The following is a 14,444-nucleotide window of genomic DNA, read 5'->3' as shown; positions in this document are numbered from 1 at the left end:
CAAGGATGTGCAACTGTTTACAAACCTTCCAGGATTTTCTAACGAATCAAGCCAGTGAAGGTAGTAAACAAAGTCATTCAAAAGAACAGATCCACTTGGTGGCTCTACGCAGTTGATCTTGTGTCAAGATGTTTAACATTCGTGTTTTTTAATTCTGCCACATCTGGCTTAATTAAAATTTCTATGGAAGACCCAAATGTCAACCTGAAGATGTTGCATGACTTGCAAAATTCTCTATTTGATGAAGGAGATGATTAAACAGGAATGTTCAATTGTGGTACCTGTTCTCTGCATGGAGCAGTGAAGACTGTGCACATTACACGAGTTTCTTAGATCCATCTGGTACTTCATGAAAGATTTTCCTTAAAGGAGAGGAGCTTTCTTGAATATGATGTTTTGTTCCTTGAGGTGGGTTGGCAACACTGTAGTGATTGAACTGATAACTGAAGTATACAAAAGACCACCAGAAACTTAAAAAAAAAAAAAAAAATTATCATAATCTAGAAGACAACCTTCTCTGTGCAAAACTTGATTTTCTTATGTAATTGCCAGTTGAACTAGTTATCATTCGAATGGCTGTTCTTTGCCCTCAAAAGAAAGATGTAATTGATCAGGCAACAAATCCTGCCAAACTGGCTTTCCATTGATGTTGTAACCTTAAAACATCTTCCTATATAGATATTGGATTTGGTGGTGCTACGGCTAGCAAAACCATTGAGGAAAGGGATGTTCTCATTTTCAAAAATGATTGCAGAAGTATTTTGCAGAGTGTATTTCTGAAAAAAGTGTGGAAGATTCCACTGAAATTAAAGATTGTAAAAGTTGCTTAATGTGTATGTCTGAAGTTATGTAGATTTCCATTTAGAGAGAGTGTTGACGTACAGTTGCATTGGAACAGTGTGTGCCCCCCCCCCCACACACACACACACACACAAAAAAGATTGCGTCAGTAGCTGATGTTGTGAAGAGAATATTTGCGATTTTGTGAATCTTCTGAAGAACAACTGAAACTGTTCAGCCAAATGAGGACGAACTTGATTTACTGTAAAGCTCTGACAGTGATCTCATTAAATTCTTGCAGAAGCTGTTGTGCTTGTTTCATGGCAATGCTGTATTTGAACGAGGATTCTGTATCAACAAAGAACTTGTGGTAGGAAACTTAGAAGAAGGTACAATTGTTGCAGAAGTGTGTTCAGTGCAATACAGTCATTAGGTAGATTACTGAACATTACAAAGTTACTGATATTAGCTGTGAAAAATGCTTCACCTTAAAAAAGAACAGAAAAAGCAAAAGAAGAAGCTAAGGTTTCAGATGCTGAAATAATAAATTTAACATTACTTTCATGAAAACTTATTTTATATTGCCTTAAAAATTTATAAACATTTAGGATGTTACCAGTGAAAAAAATTTGTATGTTAATATAATTGTGTGATGATTAAATAAATGTAAGAATGAGTAAGTATCCTTACAAGTAGTACAGCTGGCGTGTATGCAATAATAATGGACAAATTAATAAAAAGTAATTGTACTGACATGGCTTTTATTTTAATATACTTTGAGGTGGGAGTTAATTTTCTAAAGAAATGAAAAATGCATTTTTATTCTCTTCCCATTTTTAGAGTGATGCTATCGTGGACAAACCATTCTGAACCCTTGTATAAAAATTCATTAGAATGCTTGTAAAAGTTGGAAATAATGGGATCCCAAAACCCAAGGCTTTAAATTGTGAGTCTCTAGCAGTAACCCCTGTCTGCCCATGCCCCAGGGCAGTCATAAATTTAACTAAGGAAATCCAGAAACAGTAGACACCCTGTTTAACTCAATGATAATATCAAAGACTATGAAAGATATCGGACATTCTGCAGCAACTCTAACAATATTGAAAAGAGTTGTGACAAAGACACATCTTAAAGGAACAGTGGCGTATACTGGTTTAAGGGTCTGGGCTACCACTGACCCTATTATTACACAAAATATATTTTAAAAACCCTATAATAAAATTCCTTACCTATTTATATGTGAATTCCAGACATCTTGATTGGGACGAAAATACTTTGATGACTTCGTCATTGAAATTACAGTTGGGCCGCTTGCGAAGTTTCTGTAGAAATGACTTTTCAATCGCCATCAGTGCCAAGCCGGATAAACGTTCTTGTGTATGAGTTGATCTACAGTAGGATTTTATTCTCTTCAACGCAGAAAATGTTCTTTCTACCGATGCTGACGTAGCTGGTATTGTCACAATTAATGTTGCCAATTTAAGGACTTCAGGAATAACTTGGTTCAGCTGGTTTTCATATATGACAGATAATATTTCATGGATAGGTTTGTTCGAAAAATCAAAGACCTCTGCTGAATATATTACACTTAATTCATTTTTCAAACGTACTTGATCAAAGTGACTGTTATAGGACTGAAATAATTTGTTTAGTGCTTCATTCGGGAAGTTTTCTCTATAAGCAGAAAATTTTTGAGAATCTAGAAGATGTGTGAACTGAAGCTTTCCATAATCAGAAAATCTGTCAGTAATTTCCATGTGCATACGATATAGTATGCTGTAGTACAGCTGCCTGTATTTCAATTCATCATCTCCTTTTCTTCGCTTTAATGGTGGTTCCATTGTATTGTCTGAAGAATTTTCATTTTCCATATTACTCCATATGGACGGAAACCCACTACGTCTGAACTCGGATATAGTATGTTTTAACTTTGATATCTCTTGCAAGCAGTATGCTATGTCTAGACTTTTTGTCTGAAGAATATTGTAGAGCACATGTGTATGTGCGAACACTCTAGCATAGACTTCAAGAAGAAATATATTCTGAAACTGTGTGAAAAAATACAAATATCCTTGAGCCTGCACAATTACATCATCAACCCAGTTTTCTTCAGAGTCATTACAAATGATATTTTCAAATAAAGCAGTCAGTTGTTCTCTGTATTACTTTACTGTATTTACAAGCCTAGATGTAAAATTCCATCTAGTTGGTGCTACTTTTGGGAGTTTCTTTTTCATAAATTCCTTGAGTTTTTCTGATCTTTTAGGAGATGATGAGAAAAATGCAGCTAAACCCGACAGTGTTTTGAAAAAAATGCGGCATTCTGGAATGGATAAAGTAGTTTGTTGCAAAACTAAATTGAGAACATGGCTGTAACAATGGACAAATAGTGCTTGAGGATACTTTTCTTGAACTTTTGTTTTTAAGCCATTAATATTTCCTGCCATAACTGAAGCACCATCGTATGTCTGTGCAATTAACTTATTGCCGACATTGTATTCTGCTATAACACCTTCCACATGCTGAAACAAAGCAGCAGCAGTTTTGCCCGAACTGACATTTGTGAATCCTATAAACCGTTCTTGAACATTGGCAGTACTGTCGACGTATCTTAAAACAGTGGACAATTGACTCTGATTAGAGCAGTCACTTGTTTCATCAACAACAATGGCCACAAAAGGTGCTTCTTCTATTTCAGATTTTATGTTCTTTATCATAACCCCACTTATAGCAAATATTAAGTCATTCTGGATTGCGGGAGAAGTACCACGGAATACTGTTGAACTCTCAAGATGATTGGCCAGTAAATGGTCAAATTCACTTAAGGAACTTAAATATTCAATATAATTTCCTCTATTGTCTGATTCCACACTCTCATTATGACCCCGAAAAGCCATTTCTTGTTTTCCTAGAAAGCAGACTGTGTTAATAAGACGCAGTAAAATCTCCCGATTTTTTTTCACAAGAGCATTGTGTTGGTTGATGTGTAGAACTTTTTGCTTATCTAGCTGTAAATCAATTCTTGTCTTCCCAAAGTTTGCAAAGTTCATGCTACTATAAATATGAGCTTTTGATTTGTCGTGTTTTAGGACTGCCGTTCGAAGGGAGTTCATATTAGAAAACCCCTCTTTTGACCACACATTAGTTTCGCGGCTAAATAACAAACATGGGCAGCAAAATAGTTTAGACAGTTTAGAACTACCACACAACCAATTCCACTTACCATATGATGTTGAAGTGAAATGGCGTGTGTACTCACGCTGTTTTTCTTTTACGTCCATGGACAAATTTAACTCAGGAGTTGGTCTTTCCATTTTCACAATTTCAACTTTCTCGTTGTATGTACGACGGTTAAAAGGCACTTTTAATAAACCTTCTATTACACAGTCATTTTCAACACAAACCTCTCCAGAAACTTGTTCTGCCATATTTTTCACAATATCACTTAATTGGGAAATTAAAAACTTAATAATTCACAATTAATATAACTCTTAGACACTCGAACAAATCACAAATTTAAAATACTGCACTGCAAGAACACAATCACATTAATGAGCTAGCGTACTAAGCATATTGTTGCTTCGCGCCTTCCAAGAAACCGATCACGAGAGCGGCAACTTACTCACCTACAGTGCACGATGGAAACAGGAGGGAGCGGGGGGACGGGGAGTTGTGCAACGTGAGCGGAACGGTCACAGGCTACCCTTCGTAGCAGCGGTTTCTCCAGTGATGCCGCCTTGACAACTTGTTTCTTTCGAGAGCAGAGAGCGCATATAAATCTAACAATTACTTTAATTTTAATTACTGTGGTAAAACTAATACGGTAATACAAAATTATTACATTATGTTATATTATAAACTTTTTGTTTTGTAATTTCCTTGGGCTACCGCCGGTAGCCCCGGTAGTCCGCAAAATACGCCCCTGTAAAGGAATCCTGTTGGGCATCATGCTTGTCCCTGGATTAACTGTCACGGGTTCATAGCAGGTCAATGAGGATTGGGTTTTCAGACTGAGAAATTCTAGAGTGTGCCTTCTGGGTTAGAGGCAAAAGTAAGATTTCTTTTATAACAATCAATTAACATTATTGTTATCTTCGATATTAGGTTTTAATCTGTTCGACATTTCACGGCAAGATTTTGAATATAGTCATTGTGTTATTTGTATATAATTCTTATTTTAAGTTGCAACTCTGATGGTGCCATCTAGTAGTACCTAAAAATAGAAATGATGATAATGATATGTGAGCATTTCTAACTATACTTAATATTATAACAATTTCTGTGCAATTTTCAACCCTGCAGATATCTGTGGATATTGTGTAGCTGATTGTCATGATTCATTACTAACAACATTCTTCCTGCCCATAGCAACTACATCTAAATGCTGCAGTGTTTAGGAGGGCTTCCTAGGTTTTTCTTGTCACAGGGTTTACATTGCTAAACCTTCTATGGTAATTTAGAACTGCTCATCCTGTTTACATGTCCATTCCATTTGCCTCTGTGATTGTTAAATCATTCCCTGAGGAGTTGTTTTTAGGAAGAAAGAAAATCTTGCAGGAGAACATTGTATTTAAAGCTATTCGTTTCTGTAACATACCTTCAAAGCAATTCTTATAAGGGAACAAAAATGCTGGTATTTGTTGCAAAATTCCACTACTGGTTAGTGTGACGACACCTGTCAGTCTTGATGATGCAGTAGTCCCAGGATATGATGGAATACCCATATTATTTTTCTTTGAGTCTGTGTGTCCTGTCCATACTTAAGAGTACTTCTGTGTGTCCTGGCCATACTTAAGAGTACTTCTGTGTGTCCTGTCCATGCGTAAGAGTACTTTCTTCCCATAGTAGGACATGAGTCCAGTATAGTCGAACAGTTTCTGACCGATCCTGCTAGATATCATTTGAAGTTCCCCGATTTCCATCCGAAATAACCTGAATTTCTGTGATCAGCAATTAGAAAGTAATAGTTCGTAGTGCTTTATTTTCAAATTCATTTTGCCTTAATTGAATTTGTTTAAGCCAACAACACTTGGTAGTCCACACCTGTGAAGTAACAGTTAGCGCATCTGGCCGCGAAACCAGGTGGCCCGAGTTCGATTCCTGGTTGGGGCAAGTTACCTGGTTGAGGTTTTTTCCAGGGTTTTCCCTCAACCCAATGTGTGCAAATGCTGGGTAACTTTCGGTGCTGGACCCAGGTCTCATTTCACCAACATCACCTTCATCCCATTCAAATGCTAAATAACCTAAGATGTTGATAAAGCGTCGTAAAATAACATACTAAAAAAAACAACACTTGGTTTGGATGTAGTCATACATAATTGCAGAATAAGTATGAATGGAGGGTGAAGAATGTTGGTGTTCTCTGGAACGTGTAGCAATCTCACACAGAGTGCTAACTGCAAGTAGTGCAAAGACGTGTGGTGAGAATTGTATTCCAGCCACAAGGCAGCTCTGCTTATTGGCTGATTCCAATGAGTGTGTTCTGCTTAAGTCGTCTGTGCCTGCTTACAATTGCCTCAACTAAGATCAGTACATAGAAATTGTTGTTAGGATTCCACCTCCTGAATTATCACCAGATTTCACTCTGTTTAGCAGCGTGAAGAATATTAACTCAAAGCCTAAGATCCTGATTAAGAAGTGTAATCACTTATAATTATAATCAACATGAAATTCTCTGTTCATTTTTTATGTATGTATAACTCGTACTAATTACAAAATAGAAAAATATTCATTTCATAATGCAAAACTAGAGATGATAGAATTACATCTTGTTACTGCTAGGGATGTAAGTCAGAGATATAATTTCTTACTATATTCTTTGGAAGGAGGTGTCCCCTGTCACTGTCTTGTACATCGGTGATTCAAAAAGTTGTGCTGTAAGCAGAAGAGTTATACGAATAGGAACCTGTGGCCTGTTGAGTAATCCTCAGTCGGCACAAGCCTGCATTGCTGATGCAGTAATATCTCGCACCTTGCACCACCACAGTTCAATGGGAAGATTTACAACCTTTTACAGCAAGTTGTTCCAGAGCTGTTAGAAAATGTGCAGATGTGGATCCAACAGAACGGAACGGCATAGGATAATAAGAGGAAGGTCGAGTGAATAGCCAGCCTGCTTTCCCGATTTGGTGCCTCTTGATTGCTTGCATATCGAAAGCCTCGTTTACAATTTATAACTTGTGTTGGGCTTTCTCCGGATACTCCAGTTCTGCTGTGACATCCCAATTCTCCATTATCACCAAGTGACGAAGTAAGTGGTCTTTGCTTCTTGGCACCCGGGAAGTCAGGCTGCATAACGACAAGTTAAGGGCTCTGCCATTAAAAAAAAATACCGGTATTACTTGATCGGCATTTTGTCCATCATGACGTTCACAGGCTCATACTTCCTACACCAAGAGTTCCAGGTGTAAAATTGTTACTTCCTTCCCCTTTGTAACCTCTCGCTTTCAGTACAACCTCTGAATCACCCTTTAAAGTTTTTGAGAAAATGCATGAAAAATCTATTAACAAAATGGAAAAGAATTATGAATTTTCAGGTTGCTGCAAACATTTTTAATGATTCAAATGCAGCAATGAAAAGGAGACTGATGTATAGTAAAGTACTGATTTACGTCATTGTCTAAAACAGTGGTTGAGCAGCCAGGAAAATTGGAGTAAAAGAGAAGAATGTCATGAAAATTCTAGACAAAGTGTTTTCTTGTAATGTGCTTTGAATAGCATGGATAAAAAATTATAAATAAATTTGCTGTAGTGTCATTTAAATCTTTTTTGCTATAGCTGCGTCTAATCTACGTTTTTAACAAAGTTGTCAGCTCTCTTTAATGCAGCTCAGCCCAACCAAACTGGACATGGATACTGAAAAAGAGAAATGCTTCCCAAATTCAGACTATACTTCGAGTGCCAATTTATGTTACATGTGATATTTTTATTTTTGTTGTTTAAGAATTTCGTTTTCCATTTTCTGTATTGTACAGAATTTATACTCTGACTTGTTCCCAGCATTTTAGAACTGCTGTAGTTTGTAACCTGACAATGTTAATGGTGGCGATGCTTAGTTGCAGAAGAGGCTCCACCAGCAAGTGACACTAATGTGGAGGACGAGGGCAGTGCTGACGACGGTCTGCCCTTCCTGAGGATCGAGAGTGTTGTCAGTCTGAACCCAGATGCGATGGCAACAGATGATGTAAGTCTCATCATTTCTAGAAGGTGATATTCGTTTATTGTTTCTTCCCACAATAAACAGTGCACAACTGACTTTGCAGGTGCACGAGATTCTCAAGGCAGTGGAAGAGCCCCAGAATGCGTCCAACTCCAGTTCGCCCCAGAAGTGTGATGCGGCTCTGTACACCCCTACATCAGCAGGTGCAGTGCCCATGCTGCGGGCCTCTTCAGTTGGGATGTTCCGGGGCAAGGGTCCCGTGCGCATGATTCCACTCACGCCGTTGCCCAAGGCATCCACCATTACAATTCTGCCTTCGATGCAGCCCGTGCGTCTGAGCAACGTGCAGCTGTCGCCTGTGAAGCTGTCGGGACTGACGCACACCGAGGTGGCACCCAAGTCCACCAACATCCCACATTCGCTGGTGGGACTGGCCCAGATCACCAGACCCACATCGTCAAAGATGACGGTAGCCAAGGACAGGATGCTGAGTGGAGGGGGCGTGTGGTGCAACCAGGTGCTGCCGGCCAACATGCGTCCCAAGGGGCTGCCCAAGGGCACGTTCATCCGGGTGGAGATCAAGGACAACCAGGTGACGTCCAAGATGCCCATTGTTATTGCCCCTAAGAAGCAGGCAGCCAGTGCGGTGGGTGCTAAAAACGCGTCGTCCCTGGCAGAGCCCACGCCCACGCCCGCGCCCTCACCCTCCCCTCCAACTGCTGAGGACGTGGCCCTGACGGATAAACCAGCATCAACAGGTGGCGTCTCCGGCTGTCGACCGGCTTCGCCAAAGAGCAGCAAGCTGCTGTCCAAGAACAAGCTGCCACACAAGTCCGCAGTAGCGCCATCATATGCCAAGGCGTCAAAAGTGCCGCTGGTGTACCAGGAGATGATCAAGCCTGCCAAGCTGCGCCACCTGTACAAGTGCATGGCACGCTTCTGCTCGTACACGACGGACAGAGTGGAAAGCTACACTCTTCACTACTCCGAGCACGAGGCCCAGCTGGGGCACGGCGCTGGGGCGGAGAAGAAGAAGAGGGGCCGGTCCGCCATGCTGAAGATGTCAGACTGGCAACAGTGCGCTTATTGCTGTGCCATGCAGACGTCACTGGGCGGTGTTCTGGAGCATCTCCAGACAGAGCATGGCCACTGTCTCTACCAGTGTGCCTACTGCTTCTACCGCGCCGTCACCAAGTCATACATTGTCCTGCATCAGGTGCGTGCAATTAGGTACAGGCTTATACCATTGGAAGAGGCATTTCATTATATCTGCAACTGTTATTGGCTTTGCTGACAGTTTCAAACATAGCAATGCAATCAACAGCATTTATTTTTAATGTACTAATACCAGTTTTTTTTATTGTTTTAATAAACATTTACAAAAATAAAGTAGAACTAGATCTTCTTTAGCCAGAAAGATAACAAGGAACTGGCATTGTCCTAGTTCCATATCATTAACAATGCTAATAACATGCCGTTACGAGAAGTTTCATTACATTGTTCCATAATGAATGTGTTGGTAGATCGAGGTCTGTAATTGGCAGATAGTGTTATAAAATTTCGGCCTTGAGAGAAGCATCCAGTTCACTTGACCTGTAGCAACTTGTGCTACAAGGCAGAGCTATTCCAATGCAGGTCTTGGAAGTCCCTCACGAGTCAGTCTGCACTGAGTAGCAGTAGGTGTGCTGGCCATGTCTGTTGCCCAGTACTGGTAGAAGACAGGTAATGTTGTGATTAGCTGTGTAGTTGTCATAATTTCACATCGGTATGTCCTTCAACTGTGTGTACGAATAATGCACCATCTGATGAAGCTTAACAAAAGAATAGGCACACTGTGGATTACCTGGTAATGAAGTTGTTGTTTGCCTTGCTAAGAAGCAGGGGCGTATTTTGCGGGCTACCGGTGGTAGCCCAAGGAAATTACAAAAGAAAAAGTTTATAATATAACATAATGTAATAATTTTGTATTATTAGTTTTACCATAGTAATTAAAATTAAAGTAATTGTTAGATATATTTTGTGTAATAATAGGGTCAGCCGTAGCCCAAACCCTTTAACCAGTATACGCCACTGCTAAGAAGGAATGTAATATCTTACAAACCTCAAGTCAACTTTATATCACGCCATGTCCACAAAATTTCAAGTAATAAAAAATGGGAATGTGTCATTATACAACAAAATGTAATTCTTGAGTATCCAAGGAAAGTGCAGTTGCATCCTTTCGATTACTCACAAGTCATGACTGTTTGTTGAAACATTAGAACAAAATTGGAATTATTTCTTCATCACTTTGTCCATAGTGCAGTCTTCAGGAAGAAATGGATCACAATCATTTTCAGCAATGTCCAGCCCTTTGCTCTGTGAGAAATATTGGAGTTGCTGGGTTCATTGTCAAAACTCAGCACTAGTTAACAACAAGGAGTTTAATTCTTGAACGTTTAGTATTGCTTGCATTAAGTTTAGTTGACTGACTTGAGTCTCAGTGGACATTGGTATAGCGACAATATATAGTGAAGCAATTGCCGAACTATTATTTGTAAGGACTGCACTGCCCATGCCTGCAATCTCCTGAGTTCCCATTGTACTCATTTCTGTAGAGATTGAGTACAGATTAAGACTCCATCAGAAATGGAACTCACAACCTACCGGTTTGTAACATAATTGCATTTTGAATGAATATTTTGCAGAACACGAGTCACACCAATGAGCACGTGGTGGTGCTGATGTGCAAGCAGCTGGAGAATCTCCCCCCTCCTGTGGATCTTTGTAAGCCTCGTTCCTCTGTGATTGTGCCCTACATCTGTGAACAAGGTACGCTCTATGACAGAGTAATTTGCACTGACTACACATATCACAACATGCTTTGGAACATGTCTTGATTACTGGGTCCATTATGGAAAACTAAATTCACTTGATTGATGCTTGAGAGCAGGAGATGAGAATTATAAGCTAATAAGTCTATTGCAAGATTGCTGTGTGACTTCGAAGTGACTCACTCCTACAGTAGGCAGTACAAAGAATAAAGTAGAAGTAAGAGTGCTTATTTGTATGGATCCTGTTTTACAGTGAATAAAAATATTAAATTTCGGTATAAAAATTTGCTTAATAATTTTCGGTGTTATTTTGTGCCAAAAAGAAATTTTATTTCACATTTCAACAACATCATCATCATCAGGCATACAGGTTATAATCCCAGAAGGATTGCTACAATCCACAAAAGTTTTCAGCCCATCTCTTCATTGGATGTCCAGTTCATCTCCTGCCTCTAGGCTGGTAATCCAGGATTGCATGAGGGATTCTAGTCCTAGACATGACATAATGTGTCTGCTAGTATAGAGTTCATTTCAAGTTCCTTTCGCATATATTCCTATGATCTGTCTCATGAAGGGAATCTTAAGTCTTTGTACATTTTAACAATACTTACAGTTACATATTGTGTAAGACTTCAGTCTCACATCCTGTGTGTGAATAATATAAACTAATAGGCACCACAAAACATCAGGCTATTTTTACCTCATATTATTTTAAAAATAGTCATTCGAAATCCAGTTTGGATATTAAATTCAAAATTATTATGTATTGACATATGGTTTAAATATTGAACTCAAAATGTTGTATATCAGTATGCATTTTTTAGCAATCTGAATTAAAATTTCTTTAAAAAATTCTGAAAAACGCTATTTTCAAACAAATTCGTGCAAAAAAATCGATGCTTGAAACCTAAAATGTTTGTTTGAGAAACCATACAGTATGTTGCGAATCCGTTTTTGCGAAAACAAGATATGTAGCTGCTTGTAAGTGGCATGAGTAGTTATGTTACTTGAATAGGCTATGCTTCTTTAAATGATATTCTGCCAACCTTATATATGCAGAAAGCACTGCTGAGAATGAGAGTCATTAGCGTGTCAACCACACTTGTGCATGGGATGTTGCAAACACAGCTGTGGAGTCTGTTGAGTAGGAATTGGAAATATTTTTGGATTGAGTTAGGGTCAGTAAAAATGTGCTCGCTCTGACCTCGATATGAAGTACATTTTCAATGACTGTTATGTACAGTAAGAGCCTGCCTGACACATCACAGCTGTTGCAGGACACACTTCATCTTCACATTGCAATATATTTATGTACAGTGTATTGGGAGACTACACAGAGGGAAAGGGGGGGATGGCAACCTAATGCACTTCTTCGTCATCAAACATACAAATAAAAAATTGCCAGTTAAACACCTTTACTCCTATGCAATAGCTACCTATGTTTATTTGCTCAACATACTGTAGGTGTCTTAAGTGTTAATTTGGAATGGGGTTGCATATTTTTATACAGTAGGATGCTACAGAAAAAAAGTGTTCTCTAAAAAAGTGGAACTTCACAGAATTCGTTTTCACTGTTAAATAACGATTTATTTTCCACTGCACTGTATTTTAATCCTCGATATATCTGCCTTTTACTGTACGTGAGAGAATTGTGCTTCAGAACTTCGACTCTTACGTAGTGTAAAATAATCATTAGATTTGTACTTAAACTATACGTTATAAGTCTAAAAATAGCCTGATGATTTGCATAGTGATGATGAAATATCATTACCATTCTGGTGGATTAACTATTTTTAAAACCTATTGAATTTTTATGGAAGACCATTATGTTGTTATTCACAGGAAGCTGTGGTGCCACGTTCTACATCACTGACAACTTCGTGCACCACCTGGAGAGGGAGCACTCGCAGCTTGCCATCTATTCATGTCACATCTGCGGCAGCAAGAGTTTCAAGCCCGACCGCTTGCTGGCTGTGAGTATCACACAGTGCCGTGAATGATTGTTGAGGAGTGGTAGACACAGCTGATGTGGTTCTCATGTTTCAGCACTACAAGCTGCACTCCTGCTGCTACTACCAGTGCATGTACTGCCTGCACGGCACCGACACCAAGGAGGAGATGCACCACCACCTGTGTAACTTCCACTCCAACCAGAAGGCCAGGGTCATCATCCGAGCCACTGATTCGGCTGATGTAAGTCAAATTCTCCGTAGATTTTCTTACTCATTGTTAAAGTGTAGTCTATTCATTGCATTGAGAGCTGCGGGATAGAACTACACAGCAAAACAGAGATATGAGATCTTTGTGATGAGAAGAAGTATGCTATTAAAGGATCACAGAGCATTGCTCTATAAGCTACAGCAAGTGACATGATAGTTTCTTTAGCCCTAAAATTAATAAGATACATAGTGTGAAGTTTTATTCTTTCTCTTTGCTTCTTTTTGTCTCATCATTATTGTACTCATGGATTTATGAATTTTATTCGGAGATTGTATTTGGGTCAATGATACACATGAATGTACCAGTCTTTACAAAGTTGTATAAACGGTATTAATATTCACCATAATGATATAATGACACTGATTGCTGTACATACTCTTCTCTCTCTCTCAACTTTTTTCTCCTATGAAAGTATTTTTTCATATGTAGTATATTTTCTTCATAAGATTTATTTTCGAACTGCCACATGTATTTCTTGTTCTTTAATACTGATGTAACTAATGTGATTAACGCTGATGGAATAGAAGAATCAATTTCTTCATTTGTCTTGAAGTGCTGACTAATTTACTGTCTTTTTTGTTACTCATTTCTCATGAGCCATGAGAAACACAATCACCTTCAACATTTAAGAACTTGCCTGGTATTTGTATGCTGCAAGTTTCCAAGATAAAGAATGGTATTCAATGGTGTATGGTTCTCATAAGTTGCTAATCTGGGGATGGGAGGGAATTCACTTATCTGGCCAGGTCTCATTGTTCTGTAACTACATTGTTGCACACAGTTTCTTCTGCAGATGACACATGTCCCCTGTCTACTCCTGATAGCAGATCACATACCGTTCAGTCTGTGCTTTTATTTATAAAAGCATTTGAGATGATCATATGAGATATACTTCGCATGCTTTTTATTTCGAGAGGGAGGAGATTAATTTTTCTTGTGTTTTGTGTAACATTTTTCATTTCATTTTCATTTATTGTATTTCATAGATCTTACATTAGTATTCTAGCTTTAAGATGTGGAACAAGTCCAAAGTTACTAAAAAAATTTACGATACAAACAAGCAGATTAATTCAATTTAAAAGCATAAACAATTCATCAGTTGAGTAGAAGGTATGAATATAGAAATTTGGTTAGTTCTATTCTGAAACTTTTCTTTTGGCTCTTGAAAGCTTTAAGGCAATTAGACAGTGCACTGAAGAACGTAATACATGAATAGTTAACTTTTTTTTATAACATCTGTTATATAGAATATAATTATTGATTTAAACTCATCTTGATATGGTAATTTTCTATTTCCCTTTACTTAACTGTTGTCATGAAATTGTTATTTCCAACTTGAACTTCAAGGGTTATGTCATAACTGTGTATTCCAAGATGAATACTAAATTTTGAGGCAACCGTCACATTGAAATGTCAACAAGTGTTGACTAGCAAAATAGTTTATAAGCTCATACAATTTCGGTCGTAATATT

The 14,444-nt window shown here is 38.5% G+C and overlaps 1 protein-coding gene across 3 annotated transcripts in view; it reads left to right on the top strand.

Moving 5' to 3' along the window:
* Positions 1-14,444, top strand: part of LOC138700841 (uncharacterized) — an 80,884-nt gene that overhangs the window by 43,613 nt on the left and 22,827 nt on the right. For all 3 annotated transcript variants that reach the window (XM_069827189.1, XM_069827188.1, XM_069827185.1), the window contains 5 exons: positions 7,836-7,963; positions 8,043-9,155; positions 10,627-10,750; positions 12,595-12,725; positions 12,799-12,945. In XM_069827189.1, coding sequence (XP_069683290.1) covers positions 7,836-7,963; positions 8,043-9,155; positions 10,627-10,750; positions 12,595-12,725; positions 12,799-12,945 — 1,643 coding nt within the window. The remainder of the gene's footprint in view (positions 1-7,835; positions 7,964-8,042; positions 9,156-10,626; positions 10,751-12,594; positions 12,726-12,798; positions 12,946-14,444) is intronic.

The sequence above is a fragment of the Periplaneta americana genome, chromosome 6, assembly GCF_040183065.1.
Source record: "Periplaneta americana isolate PAMFEO1 chromosome 6, P.americana_PAMFEO1_priV1, whole genome shotgun sequence".
NCBI classification, from domain to species: domain Eukaryota; kingdom Metazoa; phylum Arthropoda; class Insecta; order Blattodea; family Blattidae; genus Periplaneta; species Periplaneta americana.
The sequence above is the reverse complement of the archived record's forward strand: the minus strand, read 5'-3'. Positions and strand labels throughout refer to the sequence as shown.